Source organism: Colletotrichum fioriniae (genome assembly GCF_027942845.1).
Source record: "Colletotrichum fioriniae strain IMI 355084 chromosome Unknown scaffold_7, whole genome shotgun sequence".
In the NCBI taxonomy this organism is placed as follows: Eukaryota; Fungi; Ascomycota; class Sordariomycetes; order Glomerellales; family Glomerellaceae; genus Colletotrichum; species Colletotrichum fioriniae.
The window spans coordinates 2,467,842-2,489,894 of NW_027076843.1; the positions used below are offsets into that span (position 1 = coordinate 2,467,842).

At 53.5% G+C, this 22,053-nt stretch overlaps 5 protein-coding genes across 5 annotated transcripts; 1 reads left to right on the plus strand and 4 right to left on the minus strand.

Annotated features, from left to right (window-relative positions):
• Positions 1–937: 937 nt before the first annotated feature.
• N0V96_006805 (uncharacterized protein) lies at positions 938–3,845 on the minus strand (the record flags this gene model as incomplete). Its single annotated transcript, XM_053196369.2, has 2 exons — positions 938–1,285; positions 1,338–3,845. 2 exons carry the CDS (start codon positions 3,843–3,845, stop codon positions 938–940), a joined length of 2,856 nt encoding a protein of 951 aa, XP_053046232.2.
• A 4,897-nt stretch (positions 3,846–8,742) lies between these two features.
• Positions 8,743–11,351, minus strand: N0V96_006806 (uncharacterized protein; the record flags this gene model as incomplete). The annotated part of the gene is made up of 4 exons (XM_053196370.2): positions 8,743–10,239; positions 10,290–10,688; positions 10,742–11,118; positions 11,210–11,351. The coding sequence occupies 4 exons, from the start codon at positions 11,349–11,351 to the stop codon at positions 8,743–8,745; spliced, it is 2,415 nt and encodes an 804-aa protein (XP_053046233.1).
• Positions 11,352–12,497: 1,146 nt separating this feature from the next.
• Positions 12,498–13,661, minus strand: DAL2 (Allantoicase; the record flags this gene model as incomplete). The annotated part of the gene is made up of 2 exons (XM_053196371.1): positions 12,498–13,468; positions 13,568–13,661. 2 exons carry the CDS (start codon positions 13,659–13,661, stop codon positions 12,498–12,500), a joined length of 1,065 nt encoding a protein of 354 aa, XP_053046234.1.
• A 2,346-nt stretch (positions 13,662–16,007) lies between these two features.
• Positions 16,008–16,827, plus strand: N0V96_006808 (uncharacterized protein; the record flags this gene model as incomplete). The annotated part of the gene is made up of 2 exons (XM_053196372.1): positions 16,008–16,140; positions 16,223–16,827. The coding sequence occupies 2 exons, from the start codon at positions 16,008–16,010 to the stop codon at positions 16,825–16,827; spliced, it is 738 nt and encodes a 245-aa protein (XP_053046235.1).
• A 1,451-nt stretch (positions 16,828–18,278) lies between these two features.
• On the minus strand, positions 18,279–19,432 carry N0V96_006809 (uncharacterized protein; the record flags this gene model as incomplete). The annotated part of the gene is made up of 6 exons (XM_065757831.1): positions 18,279–18,449; positions 18,517–18,825; positions 18,886–18,979; positions 19,040–19,221; positions 19,312–19,347; positions 19,403–19,432. The coding sequence occupies 6 exons, from the start codon at positions 19,430–19,432 to the stop codon at positions 18,279–18,281; spliced, it is 822 nt and encodes a 273-aa protein (XP_065613748.1).
• Positions 19,433–22,053: the final 2,621 nt, after the last annotated feature.

A 22,053-nucleotide genomic window follows, 5' to 3' on the forward strand; every position in this document is an offset into this window, starting at 1 on the left:
CCCTGAAATGCATATCAGTAGGGCCTCCCTCTTGACCAAGTCGTGATAAAAGGTTCGACATAATGAAGTTAGATCTATACTGATATCGTAAAGGACTACGTTATCCCAAGGCTCTCACATACTCCGAAACGACGAACAAAAATGGGATGGCCAAATAGTGTCAAATACAATAGCAAATTGAGGTTCCTTAGCCTTTTTCACGCAGGGCGGGCTCACTGTAATAACAGCTAGACCGTTATGAAAAGGGGAGGCCGGCAGACGCTCGTTAGATGAAGATTGGACAGGCACAAACAGCCCGACTGCCGTGCTATATCATCCTTTTCTCCAGGGTGGCCTGCTTTTCGTTTGCATGGGAATTCTGACTGTCACTGCATCGTCAACACCGACGGGTAGAGTAGAATCATCAAGGACGAAGACAGGAAAGCCTGGCGAGGCCTAGAAGGTAGATAACAAGGTGGGATAAAGCGGTTTCTGAATCTGGCTTCACCGTGTCCTCAAAGGTGGATAACATTTGGCATAGCTGGAGTAGACACTGAGAAACGTTGAGAGCATCTTATACTCGAATAACACATTATATATTGATTTGATGCTGTATATGAAGTTGGCACCGGGCTATTGTATGGCATAAAGGGTATATGAAAAATTCGTGCTGCGGCTCTCGCATCGCTTTTTTGGTGGCGCGCCCCGCAACCCACGTTGCTTTCTCCAGCATTTCGTTCGTTTCAAGCGCACAAATGAAATTGCCCGTAACAGCAGATACGAGGTTTGCAGTTCATCCCGGGGTATTGGTCGACGACATCCGTCGAGGTCAACATGACCGACTCCATAAACGCCTTGCACGCATATCCATAAATCGGAGGTCATGGTGTAAAAACAAAGGAAATGTGGGAACGAGTCGGCCAACCGAGGCTCAAGCAGGCGGCAGAAACAAGGCTTTCTACTTCCTCTTCTGTCGGGCCTTCCACTCGGCTCGTGTCACCTTCATCAGGATATCCTCATCTTTGACCGGAATCCAAGAGGTCAAAGCCTTCATGGCGTTCTCAAAGTCCGAGTCAAGAAGAACGTCCCGCAGCGCGTGAATCAAAGCCGCGCTAGTAGAATGGAGAATGTCGATGCCGTTCATGGTGACGGGAGATTCAGGCACTTTGGGAGAGTCTGTGGGGTTTTCTCCAAGAAGCAGGAAGACATCCCAAACGCGGAGCTGAGCCGCGAAAGGGATGGACAAGTTGAATAGTGTAAGGTACCACCGGGTACCGTAGGCTGTAGGATCAATGCAGAGCTCAGTCTGGAAAAGGTCAGTCCAACGTCATCAGTCGAGAGGCGCGTGTATGTCTTACCAGCTTCTTGGCGACGTCCTTGCCATCCAGCCACTTGGTTTGAAAGTCGTTCAGAGCCGCCATCAGGCCGTCAAAGCCAGGGCTGTACAGCTTCTCTAGGCCCCGTAGTTGCCACATGCGTACAAGCATGACGAAACACTTCTCTTCGTCAAAGTAGCAGAGCAATGTTGCCGCCAACGAAGCCATGCCTTGAACGTAGCCAGTATTCGGGAAGTAAAGCGATAACGCGTGCAAGACTCGGAACAGCAAGCGCTGACCACCTCGATAGCGCTTCCGGAACATGACGTGCCTGCTGATGGTACGAGGGACGTCCAGGTCGATTTGCACATCGTCTGGCGAGCCTCTGCACTGAAGGCGATGGAAGTCGGTGATGATGGAATCCTCAGATGGGGAGTCCTTGTGAGCTCTGGCGCTAGTTGCCATGAACGAGTACCAGGCAGATGCTCTCCACCGGTCGGGGATGCCTTTCCACGTCCTGTCGATGAGCTTTTGGTTCTTAACATCGAAATCGAATTCCATGCCTTCACCGTCTTTCCTCTTCTTAACGATCTTGGCCATTTTACGCCACTTTTCAGACCTCTCCCATTCCTTCTTCTTAATGGCCTCGGAGATTTTCTCTACCTTCTCTTCATCGCCCAATGAAAGCGAAAGCATTTCTCCAGCTTCGTCCATCCATCGTCGATCGCGGTTATGTGGGAGTAGGTTTCCTGCTTGTCTGATTGCGGATCGTGTCGACCGACGAGACGCAACCGAAGCTTTCGACCCTTGAGTATTGAGCGATCTAGCGGACACTTTCCTACTGGGTCCTCTAGATGGCAAGCCCAGCCCAAAGGCATCTCGCTTGGAAAAGACGTGCTTCCTTCTGGGTGCCGACTGCGACGATCTAGGTTCAGCGGGTGTGCCGTTGCTCTTCTCTGGCTTGCGCGGACTGATGAAGCCGTAACGATCGATGTCGAATCCCTCGAGGTCTTCCCAGTCTTCGAGACCACCGGCCACCTCATACTCGCTGCGCGTTTCGGGTCGTTGGGAATAAGAACTTCCAGATCTTGGAGTTCCCCAAACGGGAGGCTGGAGTTCGGCGACGCTGCAGAGACGACACGCGTTAGCATACTGGTTGGGCACCAATCCGGGCAAAAGGAAACCATACGGATCATTCTCGACCTCCTCCGTCGGAGTTTCGGCGGTCGAGTTGAGACGCTCGCCAACATCCGACGGTCGGGCTCCGTCTTCCCACCTGAGGCCTTCGCCGGATTCATAGAGCGATCTCACCTTTCGAGATTCCATCTCCACGTCCGCGGACAAGACGCAGATGCTGGGGGTCGTCATTGTGGCTTGCGAGGCCGACTCTGCAGTCGTCTCTGCCGTTGTTGCGTCAGTCGTCGTCGTCTCTGCCGTCGTTGCTTCGGTTGTGGTTGTGTCGGTGGCGTTCAGGTGGTTGGCGCTGGTCTCAGTGGTGCTGGCGGCAGTGGACTGGGGCGGCTCTTCGTATTGAATGTGGAGGATGGGGGCCGATGCAGGGGCATCAGCAGGGGGGTTTGGCGGAGGCGCGTGGGCTTTGTCCGTTTGCGACTGTCCATCCATTGTTCCGTCGGTGGTTTGTGCGGGGAATGCGCGAAGACCACCAAACATGAGACTGCCTCGATTGGAGAAAGACAGAGTTGTTAGGAAGTCATCTTCGAGGAGGTTGTCCGTGGGGATGGACACTGAAATGGGAGAGAAGTAAGAAGCATCCTTGCTCAGGAGTTGGAAGCCTTCGTGGATGTTGACAGGGGAGAAATTAGGCGAGTCATCGGAGGCTGCAAATGAGGACCGCGAATGGGAGATGATTGGCGCCGATGCAGGTGATAGGTCACCCAGACTCTTGTCCCGCAACTCGACGGGAGAATCGACCGATAAGGTGCTGCTAAGACTCTCAGATTTCTTTCTTTCCGCAACCGCAATTTCGACTTGCACATTCTGATAATGATCCATGCTGTCGACCTCTTTGCTGATGCAAGGCGCGGACCAACGACCAGAGATTTGTTTGCTCAAAACCAACTCATCGACGGAAGTACTTTCGCAAACCGGAGGTGTCACAGGTTGTTCCGTTTTTACCACAACAACCGTGTTGGCCTCCAGAGCAGCAATCTTGGCGCATGCACGACTCTCTTCGTCCTCGCAGTCCTCCTCTGCAATGGTGGCCGAAGACGATGCAGTAGGTGCCAGCCCTGAATCTCTCTTCCAATCGTTTACCGTAGTATTGCGGGCCGCGGCGCGGGAGCGAAATGCAGGATGCTGGTCGATGGCGGGCGGAGGAGCAACAACGACGGGGCTGGATGGCGGACTCGAGAAAGTTGATGATGATGCAGAAGTGGAAGTTCGCCGCGTTGAACAAGAGTGGGATCTTTGGGGAAGTCGTGTAAGAATAGGGATGGGAGGCTCTGCCTGGACCGTCTTCTCGTAGCGAAGGGCAATGAGGCTAGCATCGTCCTTGAAAGGTACGAGCGTAGGCCGGGACTTCAAGCGCATACTGGCGAATTTTTGGGGTGCCATAGCGTGATATTTCAGGGTGCTCCAGCCGGGGCGTTTGTGGGTGTAGCTTGCGGCCGATCAGACCGTGCTCAACTGCTCAACAGCAGGCCGAGCCGCGATGTCTAGATGCCGGCGTCGGTCTGAAGCAAGATGGAGTGGAAAGGCGGCCAAGGCGGGTGTGGTGACGATATAAGTGGAGGGCGAGTGGCTCACCGTCGAGCGCGCTGAGGGCCGTAAGCTTGGGATTCAGGTGTGCCAAATTAAGACCTGGGGACTAGATGGGCGCTAGCTTAATTGGGCAAACAAGATGAAGAGCCCAAGGTGAGGAATGAGGGTGGGATGCAATGCAATTCCAACAACAACCCAAGAGAAGGTTGTAAGAGGTGAATGCACCAGGGCCGTGACGTATTCGTACACGTGCGGCGATAGTCGAGGGACGGATGTGTATTCGTAGGAGGAAGCAGGATATGAGGTTGGCGATGACAAGAACGACGCTGGCGAGACTGGTGTGGTTTTGCTGGCGTCGTGTAAGTCAAGTCACTTTGGCGAGTCTGCGTCTGTGCTAGATAGCAAAGAACAGCAAGGCCAAGGTAAGACTAAGCAAGAAACAGGTGTTAATATACTTTCTAATACTGCGCCGGAGGTGGAGGAATGCTTGGTAGGGAGGATTGGCTACCTTTATGAGGTGAGTGAGGTCGGATTGTTGAGATCCGTTAGGCGACGGGAAAGAATTGCGTCGTGGGGTTTTTTTTTGGGCGGCTGCTCGAAGGCGATTGCTCTATCGGAGTTGCGTCTTGGGGTGATGAATAAACGCTAAGGTAGGTGCAGGCAGGAAAGCTTCTTGAAGCTGAAGAAGAAGGATATGTGAGCCAGTTGTGGACATGAAGTGATGAATGTGCAAATTCAAGGTCCGGATTCGAAATGGCTGTGAAGGAGGAAGGCATGGATAACTAAGCTGGGAAACAGAGAGAGAGCAGGGCATCCTTTCTTTTCTCTTCTTTCTTCCACAATTGTTTCCCCCCGTGCCGGCGTGCCCCCTCTATTCTCTATACACCCAGCCGTCCTTGCCGCGTTCGTCAGATTGAACAGAAAACGGCATGAGTGACAGGCTCATGACCATCGTTTCTACAGCCCAGCAGGGTCGGGTTGCAAATGCAGGAAGCGGTGGCAGCGGCGGTGGCAGCAATACATCGCGGCAATGGCCCGGCACCAGGACCACATTGGAAGTCCAAGTTCAGGTCCACAACACGTTGGAGGCGGTCGGGGGTGGGGAATGCGCTCCTACCTTAGCGAGAGCCAAGGCTGCTCTGTCTTGGGTACGTACTCCCAAGTACATTCCTGGAATCGGAATGGTTGGCGACTTAGCAAGTACCTTATCCACTGGACCTCTATATGCTGGCAGCTTTTCGTCCCAGAAGGGTTATGACCCCACCATAATACCATGTCTCATTGGACAAGAACTAGCCCTGAGCTGGTCGACCCAAGTGGACCCCCCTGCTTCAACTTTTGGCAAGTGGGTGTTGTCGTCTGAACTTGTGAGGAAGGGCCGTCCGTCCTTGAACCTGAAGGCACATCTTCCATTGTTTGCCAGTCGTACCTATGGCCTGGGGACGGAATCAACAGTAAATTGCAATGTAGCCAGGTACAAAACTCACTTCGTGTGGATGCGCGCATGAGGAAAACGCGATACTCGCACAAAAGAAATGACGAAGACAACGAGGGGTGAAACTGTGCAAAACCAAAAGAGAGACGTCGTCAGTCAGTTAACCACATCGCCAACAACCCATGTCGCCTTGTACAGCAAACGATTCTTGATCGGGTCATTGGCCCCAGTTCCCGCCATCTGTCCATGCGTCCCTACCCAAAGGAAGGGAGAGAAAAGACGGGCCGTACGGATACTTCACAGGTTCACCCTCGTCGCCAGGCCACTGCTATTGAGTCGGTGAAGCGCTCTATCTTTCTCTTCTTCATCTCTGCAATGGAGACCGCTACTTGGAGTCAGTCAGTCATTGATGGACCCACGTTGCTGCATGACGAGCTCCGTTCGCATGGCTGGTTTGTCCATGACCGCCAAATCTCATATCGCAACGCGACGACAACCACGGCAACCGACGATGGTCCAACATGGGTTATTGGGTGGTTGGTTCGTTTGATCTCTGGTCTGCCTTGGAGATACCCAATTGCACGCCCATCTCGCTATCGGCGACACAAAACGGCCGGCGGAGGCAGTGGTAAATTGCGGTCACACTTGTTCGAGGTGAAGAAGGAGCACGAGACTTCTGTCTTCCAAAATCTCCAACATCGCATCTGGCCTGGCGGATCATGGAGAAAAGCAAATCATCTCTAGACCTTCCCATATCGGCTCCTGCATCGTCGGTGGGAGTCAGTTGTCACTAGTTGCCACCGGTCGTCGAGAAAGCCTCGATTGTTCCACTGGTTCCATGTGCTATCGAAAACATGTTTCTCATGTGCTGACAATCTACGAGAAGGAAAAAGAAGAGGAGAAGAAATAAGGAGAAACGGGAACGAGGCCTTCCGACGACCAACATCTAATGCAAACAAACGCGCCTCTGCACTTGACCCCAGATTCCCTCCGTTTGCAATCAGGTCTCTTTGTCAGCCTTTGCAGCCTCCCGCAGCGCCAACTCCATCAATCTACGACATGGCAACAGCTACTGGAGTACTGCTCGTCTGGCGACCAATGCGAGTCGTCCCCATCCCATGGACAGGCTTTCCGTCTCCCTTGCTCCCGGGCCCGAGGTAGCCTTCGTCTGAAGCCTGAAGCCGTGCCGCATATCATCGCAAGTAAACACACGATGCGACTAGCTTAAAGTCCTCCCTTGATCGACAGGCACTCTGTTGAGACTTGCGGCTCGTCTGGATCAACATCAAATGCCCTGTGTCTCAGCCTTCCACGTCCTTCAGAAGTTCAGAGACACCGCTAGAGGTCTGACTAGGACGAGCAGGGAAACCTAGGTGTCTAGTTACCATGAAAGGTACGTACATGAGCCGGAAAGCTGGTAGCATCCCATGGTTGGCCCAAGCGACGTTGTTGACTTCCAGTTGCCCTACGTACATACCCATGTACAACGACTTCGAGTAAAGTCCAAGTTGCTCTCCCTTTTCACATTGAGCTGAAATCGCGGACGAATACGGACTGGAAAAGGTCTTTGGCGTCATCCATGTCCAAGCCAAAATTGAGGGATTTGAAATGAAATGAGAGTTTCCGAGCATTTCGATTCTTGTCTTTCCTAAGCTCGCCCAGGCACCATACCTTACTGTTTTGGGGGTCGCAAAGCAAACCGATTCCCAAGAATGCGCAATATCGCTCGAGCTGAGCTTCAAGACTTTTCCCCTCTCCTCTTCCATCCCCGGACAAAATACTCCAAAATACAACGGGATCAAAACATGCCATGCCTTCGTGCCCCGTACACCAATAAACAACAGATCCAGACCCTTCAGAAGCAAACGGAAACTTCCCGACCGGCTCTATCCATGCGGTTCCCCGGTTCGTCTCACACGAAGCACATCTCGACCGGTTGGCAAATCACACAGAGCCAGGCGCCCAACAGCATTTGCGTTCCATCTTTTTTTTTTTTTGAACCCGCCCGCCCGCTTCCTCCTGGGGGATAGGTGCAGAAGTCCAGCGTACGGATAATCTACCAGCCAGACCCAGCACCGCGCCAGGAACAAAGATCTGACGTGGCACATCCTAGTCTGCGAGTGACACTTTCCACGAGCAGGCCCAACCAATGGTTGGCTTATTGGTTCCTCTACTTCACTGATAGGTACGAATGCTAGGTACGGTTCTAGTCGGAGGGACCCGAGACATTTGCTACGGACACACAGTACCTCCGAACAAACATCTCAATATCCCGCATTGGGCTCGACCTCACCAGCTGCCCCTCCTCCTCCCCCTCGCCCCTCTCCAATTCGAACTTCAGGGTCCTCCACACCCTTTCCTTCCCTACCCTAGGCGCTTCCCCCTTTTTCCGTGTCACTGGGTCGTCCCACACAGGGCCAACACAGGATAGGATGTTCGTTCTACGGTCCACAGAAACCATCTAGTGTAGTGTATTCGTACAGCAGCCAAAAAAAAGTTCTGCCCTGAATAATCTGTAAGCACCGCGTGCTCCATCCACGTCAAGTAACGAAATGAACTTGAACCGCGGCTCTCCAACGTGGATCTCGGAACCATCTCGTGACTCTGTTGTGCTCCGCCGACGTGGCTCAAGTCAGACTCGGGGTAACCACCGACTCGGACGAATTTATTCGCAGGGCAAGATCCGCGTGCCTGCATTTCTCCCCTCTTCAGTAAAGACCCCTTTCTCCATGCTCCCCCGTTTTGCCCACGAACAGCGCAAACCCAAGGGTCGAGTGGGGGGCAGGGGGAAGTACCTTCTCCAAAGCTATGGGGGAAGCCAGCACAATCCAGTATGAGTCAACGAAAACGGGAGGAGCAAAATACGGATCAATGGTCTTGGGAATAGACTGAAAATTCTCTAACCCCGTCGTCGCTGAGCGCTTCTGCCTACGGAGTAATACAGACAGCTCAGCGTGAGCTGTTACTCCGTACCATGCATGACCTCCTCCATCGGATTGAATCCCCTCGTCCGCAACGTGCTCCTCTGAGGGACTATCACAATATCGCAGTGGACCCCTATTTGCTTCCCCCTTGCATCGTCCGTCCCATCGAATGAATCAAACGCTATGCTTATCGGGTTCTTCTTGCCCTACTTGCTGTCATGTCCTAGGAAGACTCTCCTAATACTGTGCGGTATCTGCGCCGCCGCGCTTGATGGGACAACCCGTTGAACGTCGAATGCCGATTCCCATTACTCATATACTTTATCCGCCCTTGGCAGGTTTACCTCTCCCCTTCCCGCTCTCTCTCTCAGACCTCTTCATCCTCCCAGTCCTTCTCACTAAACATCGGGCCCTTCCGCGCGCCGCTAGCTTCGAGCTTCGACAGGAACTCAGGCGGTACCGTAGGAATATATTTGCGTGCCCTCTCTTTGTTGACGCCGCCGAAGCCAGCACCGTAGGAGACTAGCATATCCGTGACTGATGGCAGGATGAAGGGAAGCATCATGGCCGGGTCCATCAGGAGGTTCTCTGGCGCGTCGTCCTCTTCTTCGTCACTCTCGTCAGCTCCTGGCGTCTTTGTCGCCGGCTGGCTCCCAGGCGTTCCCCCTATGCCGCCGTTTGCGGGCTTCGTCTTGATCGGTGTTGACGGTGCGCTGCTCTTGCGATCCTCCTTCCTCCGCACATGCTCTGCCTGGATTGCGTTGAGATACTTGAGTGCGCTCTTAGGCAACCCCTTTTCACCAACCTCCGGCCTGTAATGAGAAGCCGCATGTATGAGCTGCTGCGGGCTCAACCTCTTCAGTTGTTGCAGGGTGCCGACCAAGGCCTCGAGGTCGTCGGCGCCCAGTGACGAGAAGCACTGCAGCCATTGAAGCAGCTGGATGACGGGAGCCATGTGCCGCCTCGCAGCGTCTATGGTTGTCTCGCCGGAGGACTTTGTCTCACCTCCTTCGTAGTGTTCTGGTTGGCGGTTATTGGTCCTAGCCCAGTCCTCCAGCGTCGACACATTCATGCGGATTTGCATCGCTTTCGTCCGAGCCAAGTACTTTCGATTGGACATGATGCGATTGAAGAGCTCAGCCCCCAGCCAGTAGAGGAGTTGAGAGATGATTTGCGCCGTAATAACTGAGTGGATATCATAAAGATCAAGAACAAACAAGGTGGATGAGAGTAATGAAGTGACGTTGCGCGGAGCAGGCTTCGCCCGTTGTTTTGGGGAGGGGGGTCGGAAGCGCTTCTCCATGGGCTCTTCCTTGACTTGTGCTTTTCGTTTGAAGATCCTCCACTCGTTCTGGAACGCGATGTCTTCGAAGCCTGGGATCGTTTCGTGGTCTAGCATCGCGGCGTCGAGCACCTTGTCTAAGCGCCTCTCGGCGTCCCGCACGATGAGGATGAATATCTCGTTGATGAGCTCGGACAGCTGAGCCTGAAACTCGACCGTGGCCTCCACGAGCCCGGCGTCTTTCTTCAGGTAGTGGAGCAATAAAGTGGCATTTGATATCCAAAAGGCCAGTATCGTCATGTCCCACTGGTACTGTTCGACAACGTCGTTGATCTTGTCCATGGCCGAAATCATGAGCTTGGCTAGGAGGTCGGGGCTGGAGTGGTAGTGTGCATATCGAGCGCTCAGGAAAATCATGTTCGCCGGTACAGGCTTCTGTGCCGGTGATCGCTGGGGCGTCATGTTTGTGATGATAATGTCAAGAATGCGGTCGAGCTCGTGTTCCTGGAAAACAAACATTTGGTCGTGAAGACAACGAGACCATTCGAACTCTGGTTGTTCTTCCTCAAGCTCCTCGGAGTTCTGCGCACGTCAGCAAACAGGCCGTTGAGATGTGCCTGACTAAAGCTTACCTCTGGCTGGTCATCCATGCCAACATTGCCCAAATCGACCTCGAGATCTCGGGCGCTGTCCATCATCATCCGTCTTCGCAGTTCGTTCTCGGCCATTTCTTCCTCGAACCGATCCTGTGAAAATCCAGGGTTGTAAAAGTCGTCGGTACCGGCGTTGCCAATATTGTAGCCGCTATCATGTAGGTAGAAGGACATGTCGCTGTCGGGAGGGACAAAGTCGAAGGCCGTCCGGCCAGACGACGTCTTTTGTTCGGCCGAAGCACCGTTGTCGAGGAGAGTCTTGGCGATGCTCTTATGCCTATTCGTCATCGCCCACATAAGAGCGCTCCACTGGTTTCGGTCTTGCTTGTCGACGTCTGCGCCGGCGTCGATGAGCGCTTGCACGACACCCTCGTGGCCCTGGATCCGAGTCAGCGATAGCACTTCCCCCCCTGCATCAAACCTCGACTCACAAAACAGCTTGCGTATATCAGCGGCGGGGTTCCGTCTTCGTCTGGCGCATTGATATCGACATAAGCCTTTGCCTTGCCGCTGACGATGCTGCTGACCCTCTCGACGTCGCCATTGCTGGCGGCCATGTTCAATGCTCTCTGCAGCGAGTCTTTCTTCTCATCCTCGGACAGCTTCTCGTTCGACAGTATTGTTTCCTCGTCGTCGAAGCCGGGCCCAACCCGGTGGGCGGCTTGTGCGGCAATCATCTCCATGAGGCGCGCGTCGCTATTCTTGGGGCCTGCTGTGATGTCCTCGTCATATGTGCGATCGTCTAGGCTTAGGTCGCCAAAGTTGAGGGGCTTTGCAAGAACAGGCGTTGTCAGGAATTGCGATTGTCCTATGCGATGTGTGGAGCGGCGTCAGTATGCGATGCTCCCCCTCTTCGTGCTTGTGGGCAGCGTGCGGATGACGTGGGAACGTCAACTAACCTTGCCATCCATCATACATCTCCGTCTCTGGAACCAACTCGACGGGACGGCGACTGCGGTCGTTGAGAGACTTGGGCAGGTCGTCTGGCAGTGGGCGTGGCTTCTTGTCGCCGAAACCACCACTAGCGTCCTCGAAGTCCATGGTGGGAGGAGGGGCAACCAGGAGGCCCGGTAGGCATTAATGAGTCGGCCGAGGGTATTGATTTATGCGGCGCGAGTTTCGAGGTAAGATGCGGGCCGGGTGTTTGTGGGAAACGGCGCACGGAAAGTTTCGTGGCTCCCAAAGATGTGATGTCGGGCGAGGTCTGTCTCCCAGCACTGGATAAGTAGTTGAAGTAAGGTAGTTGAACAGGAACGAAATAGCGCTCGGCGCCGCTACTGTCGTGTGATGTCGAAGTGTTGTTCCGTGTCCAATCCACTTGTGTGTGCTGTGTGCTGTGTGCCCAGTCCCGGACCCAGTCCTATCCCATAGGAAAGGACTCTTGGTACCCGAGTCCCGCAACGGTCCACGCCAACGGGGCCAAGTTCAGGTAGATGAACGACGGGCGATCGGGCTGTTGATGTCACTAATTGATTACGGCGGGCACGTATCCGCGCCTACCATGCTGCCGTGCTACCTTACCTCACCTTTCATCCATCGCTTACCTTACCTTACGCTGAAAGGAGCTCCCCCGCCTGACGCCAACCAGTGCCAGAGAACCTTACCTACCTTACCTTACTGTACAGTAGAAGAGTACAGAGTAGGTACCTAACGTATGGACCGTGCATGCCCTGGCTGTGCAGTGTCCCACCAAGCTTCCCCTGAAGGAACTGACTGTACCAAATGACGATCGCTTTCTCCTGTCAAGTTGAGAACCCCTCCTCGGCATCATTATGTGTATAATACGCTTGCCGGTGGTCTGCTATATAATGTACGGAGTACTCACCCCCAAGCATCCGTTGCGGTACTCCATACATATACACAAAAATAGTAGAACTGCCCTTAGGCTGACCCCTTCATCTCTCCTCTGGCCAATGCCACTCATGATCAGCCAGCCCGGCCAAACCACTCAAAGACCGGCCGCATGCACACTCACACAGACACAATGGAGCAAGGTAGGTCCTAGCATGCAGTTTACCCCTTATTCGCTTATTTCAATTTTTTTTTGAGATTTGTTTCTCTATCCTCGTATTGGCTGTTCTTTTGCCTTCTAGTCCTTCGCGACCTATGCTTCCATGATTGTAAAACCTGTCCGTAGGATTCAAATACAAGAATACGTAGACAGCTTATGTTTTCACATCGCATCGTCTATGCCCTCTTGCCAAAGACGCGCAGTCTCTTCACTCCACCATCCGGAATAATGGTGATCTTGACGTGTGTGAAGGCCTTGTCCTTGACGGCACTGGGGAACTCGTGCTCCGCATCCGGTCCGCACTTGCTAGGCGCCACAATCTCCGTCCAGCCAGCGGCGTCCGCGCCCGGCTCGCCGCTCTCGGTCCACGAGATGGCATCAATCTTTGACTTTTGCGGGAAGTTGCCGCGGAAGTGCGCCGTGTCGACAACCACGTTCTGCACGTAACCGGGAGCGCCGAGACGGATAATGGTCCAGTCAACGTGGCCCTTACTGCGCGATCTGGCCGTCTCCCATCCATCTCCCATATCTTTACCGCGGCCAGGTAGCAGGAGGTTGTCCTTGGTGCCAAAGTGCTGGTCGCTGCAGGAGATGGCGACGCCGCCGTTCTGGGCGGCAGCCAGGTCGAAGATGGCCTCCTTGTCGTCGGGGAAGACGGGCACGGCGTGGCCAAAGAGACGGAATCTGGCAATACCACCGTCTGGGTACATGTTTAGGCGCACGTGAGTGTACTGCTTCTGCTTGGGTTCGGCCAGCTTCCATCCGAAGCGCTGCGACGGGCCGCATTCCTCGTTGCCGAGTATCGTCTCCCACTGGCCCCTGCCGCCCTTCCATGAGACGACCTCGTCGTCGTTGAGGTTGAAGCAGCCCTCGACCGAAATCGAGGGGGCGTGGTTGCCAGAGAAGAAGGCGGTGTCGACCTCGACACCCTCGACAGTGCCGGACGCAACACCAAGACGGACAATAACCCAGTCAAAGGGCTCCGCGTTGTGACGCCTGGTCTCCCAGCCGTCGTACCAGGCGCCGGTGTAGACCATCTTTCCCGGTTGCCTGATGGGCGCGGTTGGCGTCAACAAGTTAGTGGCCTCGGCGAACCACTCGTCTGAGAAGGCTAGAATCTTTCCACCCAGAGCAGCAGAGATCAAATCTGAAGGGGAGGATCAGTGTCTGTTTCTTTGTCATGATAAGGCTGTCCTATGTGTGTACGAGGCGGGGTTAACAATGAGGCGTCTCACTCATTACTTACCAATGCTACTTGAGCGGAAAGTAGTGTCAATGTCATCTGAGGCGACCCTGGAAGCCTTGACCTGCTCGAGGGTGTATTCTTGTTCGCTGGCCATGATGAAGGTCGAAATGCGTGGTATCGAGAGAATTGAAGAGGGGCAGACGGTTGCGTTAGGCGCGGGGTTCGAGTTTCACCAAGATATGAGTTCTGTGAGGATATCTAGGTGGATAGTATCCCGACTTGGAGTTTGCAAAATGTAGACTAAGGGAATGGAAGAGGATGAAAGTGAAAGTGAATATTTGTCGGATGAGGAGAAGTAAAAGCCTCGCGCAAGAGTCATGGGCTCTGGCCGTTCGGCGCCTCGGCCGCCCCCTTCTCCCATTGTTCTTCAAGCACCCGACTGGACGTGGAATATACGCCGAGCGGCCAGTTCCGAGGTCGGGCGGCCACAGCTGACGGCCGCATTGGAGGGGTTTGGAGGGGTTGATGGCGGCCGGCGGCCAGCGGGCAGTCACGGCGCGGGGTGCGATAAGCAGAAAAAAGGCGTAATGATTCGATTGAATCAGGTAATTAACGTGCCTAAGGTACCTTGGGCTAAGAGCGAGACGGCGGACCAATCTGCGACTTTTCCCGTTCACAGTGACACAGCGACACACAAGCTGCTGCTTTCTCCCCCGCAATCCCATCGGCCCAGTTGGTGTGGCACTGAGCGCCTGTGAGTCCAGTGTGACGGTGCGAACCCCGCTATTATAGGTTCGGTCGGCGGGGCGGGACGGGAGGCTCCTGGTAGAACAGGCACCGAGAAATTGGGGACGAAGAGGTACGCGGTGGAAGCCGATACGCGAGCCAAGGCCGGACGGGAGGCTCTGAGATGTTACCATTCGGAAGACTCTCCGATCTTTAGGTCCGTAGGTAAGTAAATTCGTTATCACTGGCAGTCTATGTGTTTAACTTTATGTACGTGGGACCATGTCTCTTTTCCTCTTTTCATGTCTTCACGACCCTCTCTCTCTGCTTCCATCTCTACTTTATGCTGACGTGTATCCGTGGGTGTACATGTACTTCTGTGGCAGCCTGCAACATGAAAGTCTACAATACTTCAAACATCGATCACCCCGTGACTTTAGTGATCTGATAAGATATGGCATTGAAAGCTCCGACAACCATCATCACCGTCGGCAGGGTCATCCATCACGGGAAGATGCTGCTGCTCGCAGGGCGAGGTGTCGCATACCGCGGCTAAGAACAATCGAGGAAGAGAAGCGATGTAGAGTAGGAAGCACCCTTCAGTCCATCACGTGGGAAGTAACCGGCCTTAGACTAAGGTACCCAGTCAAGGCAACTGCTGTCGTGAATATGTAGTTGATTAAATTGGTTGCATGAGGGGTCATCACCGACACCAACGCTTCCTTCCACACCTTCCGTGGGATAGATGACACGCACACTACCTGCGGTTCCAGGTTGTCTACCGCAACGGGGCCAAGACAAGGCAGTGATATTCGACGCGAGCTCCAACTTCCGAGCACACCTCGCATATCATCCTCATCACTCTCGTCATTAGCAGATGAGAAGCCATTGAAAATACTCGACCCGCCGGGACTTGGGGTTGACAGTTTTCTCTTCTTCTTCTTCTTCTTCTTCTTCTTCGTTGCCTCAAGATCGCTAAAAAAAAGTTCATAATAATAAAAATTGGCATGGTGGTCTTCGATTTGTCCACGGGAGCAACAGTCATCACCCAGACAGAAGCCGAACCTCCGCACCTGCAGACGAATGCATAGACGACTAAATGGCAACAACAATGCGAGCCGGTCCATGCCGGGGGAAAGCTTGAGAGCAACCGTCCTTAGCGTCTGGTGTGCGCAATGAGGTGGCCATCTGCGTTGCGGGATGGTGGGTGAGATCGATGTTAGCGGTTGCCTGGTTTAGGTGTGCTTCTGGTGCTTATACCAGCATGGTACGTATCCTTACCCCGAATTCTACAGCAACGGACCGGTAGCGGCAGGTTACCAACCTTACCCCACCTGCAACGTTTAGCGCACCGTTCCCTGCAATCACCCCCTGCAACCACTGCTCAATCCGAAATACACGGCCTCCGATAGGTCACAGCTCGAGACAACCTCGCCGTCATCGATGCCGCCATCGACGACTTCTCTGTACCTTCTCCGACCGCCAAAATGCCGTCCCTTCCCTCATCTTCCTTTTCCTCCTTCCAAACCCGGGCTCTCAGTATCCACGGTGCTTGGAACATACTTCAACACCGCCCTGTCTGCTTGTCCCAACATCACCTCTTCATCCTGACTGACTCCGAGTACTCACAACAATCGCAATTCCTGTCGCAACAATCGAGAGTAGATCTGTCGTAACTTTGCGCCCTCGCCCCTAGAAATACAACGCATTCCTCGAGACTCATTCCCCGAGGCCCTCTGTGCAATTCTCAACGACAACGACAACGACAACGACCATGTCTTCCGCCACAGGGCTTCCAGAACCACCCCCACGAGGCGATGGCGATAACGAGTTCGAGCCTCTTCTGGGTCGACCTGGCGACGCCCAGCAAGAACCGGGCGAATTCATTGCCAGGAACCTCATTATCGGTATGCTGCTCTATTTCCCCCAACCACACTCCGCCTCCCTTTACGGTTTCCCGGGCGGCTGCTAATTTCCAAACTTCCCTAGGCACCGGCATCATCGCCCAATTCGGCGCCGTCATCTTTGTTGCCATGATCTGGGCCGCCGTGCTGACCAAGGACGTAATCCTCTTTTCCGGCCACCCGCTTGCGCAGAGTCTCGCCATCTTCACCCTCACCCAGTCAATCCTCTCGCTGCAACCGACGCACACCCCCGAGCAGAAGCGCGTCGGCCAACGCGTCCACGCCGGCCTCAACCTGCTCGCCTTTCTCTTCCTCGTCGCCGGCGTCGGCATCATCGAGTATAACAAGTATCTGCAGGGCCCAGACTCCCACTTCCACTCCGTCCACGGCTACCTCGGCGTCACCGTCTCCATCATCCTCCTGCTGCAGTACATTGTCGGCTTCACAATGTGGGCTACCCCGAAGTTGTACGGAGGCGAGGATACCGCCAAGTCAATCTGGAAGTACCACCGCTGGAGCGGCTACGTCGTCCTTGTGCTTCTGCTCGTGACGGCCGCGACAGCCATTGACACTGGTTTCAACTATAATGTACTGAAGCTGAAGCTCTGGGCTGTCATCGTCACGTCTCTGTTGATCCTTGTGGGTATCATCCCGCGTGTGCAAAAGCAGAAGCTTGGTTTCTCGTCCTAGTTCTGGCGGATACGTGCTTCGTTGGGACCAGCTTAATTTAACATGGATGCCGGTCTTCGCAATTCGCCTTAACCTAGATCTATTCGTCTCAAGCGACGAACCAAGAGGGAAGCAAAAGGGATACTGGCAAGGCTTGACAGAAGGGAATGGAAGATTTTGCAATTTGGTCAAAGTTGAGATCGCATAAGCGTTTGCTTTGTAGTGTGGGTTTTTTGAGAATTTACATGATGGGATCAAGTCGCACGGGTCGTCGCTGTCAGGCGTCGTTACTAATCTGTGGGGTTATCTCGTAGCGTTTGCAAGTTGCGTAGTGATTATTCGATTCTTCATCTAACCTCCTTCTATTCAACGTTGCACGTCTAGACGCCATTGCGAGAGTATCCCTACCTGTTGACGCCGTTTTTCTTTCCTTGATCAGAAAGCCAAATTGGCTACCTATATTACAGAAGGACCTGAGAAGCTTTGCTTTATTCGGCCCATTGAGGAGCAGAACGTTGGTCGACGCATGCCCGCCTAACTCATCGACTGCCTACGCACACATCACAGGGTTTTTAGATATTCAGGATGGTTTCTACTGACATGAGGTTTACGTCGCAGGCATGTGGCGCACTTAGCATTTATACAATATATACGATCGTTCAGACAAAAACTTTCAAGTAAACCATTCATCTGTCAATTCCATCAATCGACCTTCATATACATTAGTCGCTCCTCTGGGGTATACTTTCCGCCAATACGTGAAATATCAAAATCAGCACGCTGTACAAACAAGACGAGACGTCTCGCGCGTCCATTCATCGTCTCATGCATCTGCGCTTTTCAAACATAAAATCCTCTTCCAAACGTCATAAACATGTCCTACAGACATCTCCCCTTTCTTTCTCCGCTGCTTCATTATGCCGACGCAGCATTTCGTCTCATTACCATTCCAAATCTTTCAGGATTTGGTGAGATTGAAATTATGAAATATTCAGCATGCGTGTCTTGTCGCATGCCCTCGGTATTCAAAATTCGTGCACGGAGTTCGACCTTTAGGGTCGGCCGGTGCTAAAAGAGTGTAAAGAAAATATCCAGAGCAAACAGGGGTGTCTCCGGACTCGATTATGGGCGCGGCCATGTTGTGCGTCTTCGTGGGCTCCATGCTACTAGCTCAACCTCTCGAATCGTTATCGGTTCGCTGCCGTATGGCCTGGTGAAAGGCGGCTGGCAACCGTATCACCGCAGCGGGAAGACACAGCCAACAATGCCCCTTGGCATGGTGCATCGTCGAGAACAAGCGAACTCGTTGCCACGGCATGAATGGTGACCCCAGACATGCTCCCTGCCCATCACTGCCTTGTAGGTAAGTAGCAGCCACACTGTCGCGCAGACTTCGTTGTTCAAGTGCTCGAAAAGCTGTTTGCGTACGGCCTCTTCATACCGTTTTCCCCTTTGGTAGAGTGGCCTCGTTTCTAGGGGAAGGTGTTTCCGACAGGCATGGGCCAGTCATCCTCGGTGATGCTAGACCAGAACACCCATACTGCCACGACAGCAAGCAGCGTGAACAAAGTCTCGAACAGTGCGCCGTCAATCGCACCATTGGTGCCATTGCAGATGTGAGAGCTCACGACGTAGTTGAAGATCTGACCAATGGCAAAAAGTAGCAAGGCTGCCGTCAAAATAGATCATGGGCCGCATCTCGCCCAGAACCCGAACGACGAGGATAGCTTCGAGAACAAAAAATGCGACGAGGAAAATGAGCGGCGCAAGCTGGTACAAGACGTAGAGAGGAATGTGGCGGTTCGGCGCGTCGTACGAAGAGTTCCAGTAGCCCGTCCACTTGAAGCCGGTGTCGAGCGTGATGTAGAGTGTACCGCCCAGGAGGATGGTGGCGGAAGCAATGATCAGGCCCATGGACATGGGCGTTCCATCGTCGACGATTTGATAGCCAACGACCGCGTTAAGCATTAGGATCCAGGTCGATGCAATGATCATACCAAGATGGATTCCGGTGAAAGCCTATACACCAGTCAGGATAATTGCACCCAAAAAGCTGTAGCGTCAACTGGCAAAACTAACAATTCGAACGTTTTCCGCCAATGGAAAGTCTCCAACGGTAAAGATCTCGCAGATTTCAATAATGATGAAGCTGATGAGGAACAGTTGCATTTCTCTGTGCGTCAAGGTTAGCTTGCTGGTCGAGCGCAATGCTTGAGCGACGTCACGGGCTTACCTTCGACCAACTGCAGCCTTCTTGCGCTCAGACCGCAGCAATAGAAAAAGTGTCACGACGATGGCAAGAGCGGCAATGAGAATTGAGCCAAGATTTCCCAACTTGCGGCCTCCGCTGAGGGAGATACCTTTTAACACGCATTGGTCCCACGGGCCGGATTGACTATGGCTGTCGGATAGCACCTGAAGAAGGACCGGTTAGTTTAGGTGACCGAAGCATGCGAAAGCTCTCCAGATGCATATCGTGAGATGTCGATCAAGAATTTAACATACATTGCAGACGGGTAGGGTTGAGTCTCGGCAGAAGTTCTGTGGACATGGTTAGCACCACGCGGTATGCGTCAAAATGGTGGACACAACTTACAAAAAAGTTGCCAAACTGTGTTGAACCCATTGTGGCTGACGTTTGCGGCGAGACTAACGGCTACGTGCCAATGGGTGTTCCCTTTCTTTGAATATCAAGTGTTCTCAAATTCAAATACTTTTGCAGGCGGCAAGAACAAAGGCTTTGCTGTCGCGAGGACGAGTGGATTCGAACGGCGTAACTAGTATTAGAGTCGCGTTGTTGAGGTGGACATGGAACGGCGAGGCGGCAAAACGGTAACGGTCGGACGGTAGCTACAAGTCCGGTTTGCTCCTCTCCTTCTCAGAGTTGATTGAGGTTGATGGGGGGGTTTTTTTTTTTTGCAAAAGTTGGCGAAGATGAGGAATATGTTGTCGGGTGGCTGGTTGAGCAAGCGGGTCCTGTTTCGCAGCCTCGTATTTCGATCCTTCCCCGTCGACGCGATGCGACTTTCTTCTCGGCTGATTTCGAGGCAGCGGTTGGTCGTCTTTTTGACAGCTAGCTGTTTGTTCTCTCTCGATTCCTCCTTTCGCAGATTGTCGGTTCCTCAATACTGCAAGTCGACAAGAACACGCAGTGGTGGTTGAATGATGCGATGAGGAAATTGAATTGGTGTCGAAATTTTGGGGGATGCGGCTGCTTTGGGGGCAGGCCTCAAGGTTAGATAGGACGGCAGCGAGGAAGACGATGGGCAGCAGATGCAGGCAGGTTGCAGCTGGGGGTGCAGGTGGTTTCGCAGGCGCAAAGTGACGGGAAAGGCGTGAGATGTCGGGAGGCGGCGCGCAGAGGGCGGTGGGACAATATAAGCCAAGTGAGTAAGGAGTGGAGGCGTTTAGTCCTAGAGAGGTTTCGTGCGGTGCCCTTCGAGTAATAGCGCCGAAGGGTGATTGACGAGGGGAACTAGGGGAGAGGATTGACAACTGCCCGGGTACAAAAGTAGCAGAGGTGGTACCTTGGCAGGCTGGCAGGAAAGCAGGGAGGAGGGGTGCTAAGGCAGGAACAAGGTACAGGCCGGTACCTGGAGATTCATGCCTGAGGTGGGAGAGATAGCCAGCCTCTCACCTTCTACGCGAGGCACTGGGCTGAGGTAAGGTACCTCGGGTAAGTACCGTCTAAGTATCCGTATTATGGGATTGCTTCCAAGTTCCTGGTGCCGTCCATCGCCTTGGACGCTTGGAGACCAGCTACCTATCTTAGGTGAAGTACGGAAAGTTTGGGGGGGAGAAGAGGCTCTCGAGCGTTTTCTTCCTCTTCCCTTTTCTTGCTCTCACCATAGTCTACTACGTATGTGAAGCAAACGAGTGCTTTCCATTGCTTCCATGCCACCTTCCATGACTGACGGCAACCTGATGGGATGGGCAACTTACCTTATGTAGAGGTAAGGTAGGGTGGGTTTCCATATCCGTACTGAGCACCTGAACTTGAAGCGACAGGGCTGGGCGCATCAAAGAAAACTGAGCCACCGGCCCACCTGGAATGGAGAGGGTTTGAGGCACACGGAACCTCGAGCGTCGAGATAGTCGACGTACTTCGTAGGAAAAGGCAGGTTTGAATTTCCAGGTTTGCTGCGATGAATTATAGGGTACCTCCCCACCCCCTTGGCCGGTGACGCTAAACCATCTGGCGCTTCCGAGGTGCAGCTGCACGCGCCATGATTGGACGATGCGAACACTTGGGACGAAAGATTTCCAGGCAGCTCGCCAACAACTGGCGGGTCCTTGGAAGTGTAATTTGGCGACCCCTAGTCCGGTGTGCTCCCTCCCTGCCTTACCTCTCTTTTGATTGCGATTTCTCTCTGTATCACGCTCGCGCAGCCAATGCTCTTATTCACCGGCCTCTTGCCGCATCTGTACACCTTTACTCACCTATCGTGCTTACTGTGTGAGAGTTAAGACAAGGAAGGGAATGAGGCAGCCCTGGGCAAATGAATTCGCGACAAGCATTCGTGAGCACATGTGTCAAAGCCGGGCGCGAACAGGGCGGGTTTCCATTTGCAAAGTTATGGAGAGGATGCTCCAGCTCGTCTGATGTCGCACATGAGATTTGGCAACCACCACGACCTCGCGAGCTCCCGGACGGCCCTTAGTAGTATTAGTGTGGCATCCGTAGATTACACGCAAAGATGTCATTTTTTGCGCCTGGCCTGTTTCGGTTAGATGCCAGTGCTGCTGCAAGTAGAGCATAATGCGTAGGTATTCACCAAGAAGCGTCCATCCAACGCTGTGGGAGAAAAAGACGGAGAAGGGAGACATGGCTGAATATGACCAGACAAAAGCAAGCGGAATCGTACGTTGCGACATCTCGGGGCCGAATCGCCGAGTACCTCTTCAAATACGTACCGATTCTCAGTACCTACCTAAGGTACTAAGGTATCCAGCAAGGTAGATAGCCCAAACCAAATGGAAAGAGCTGGCTGGGTCTTGGACTCTTGCGCCGCCTTGGTAATAAAGTCGGCAAATTGGCGGCTTTCATGCACGATGAGCTGGGAAGCCGCCCTCTGCAACCTCACACCTCCCTTTCAACTCTCGCCGCCACGTATCCTTCGTTTTCACCTTCCGCGACTGACTTTTACAGAGTCTCTATTCCGTACTCCGTACCCAAATCCAAACTTTCAAGCGATTCCTCCCTCGGCCATGGCCCACTCCCTCCCCATACCTGTGCTCCACCATCCA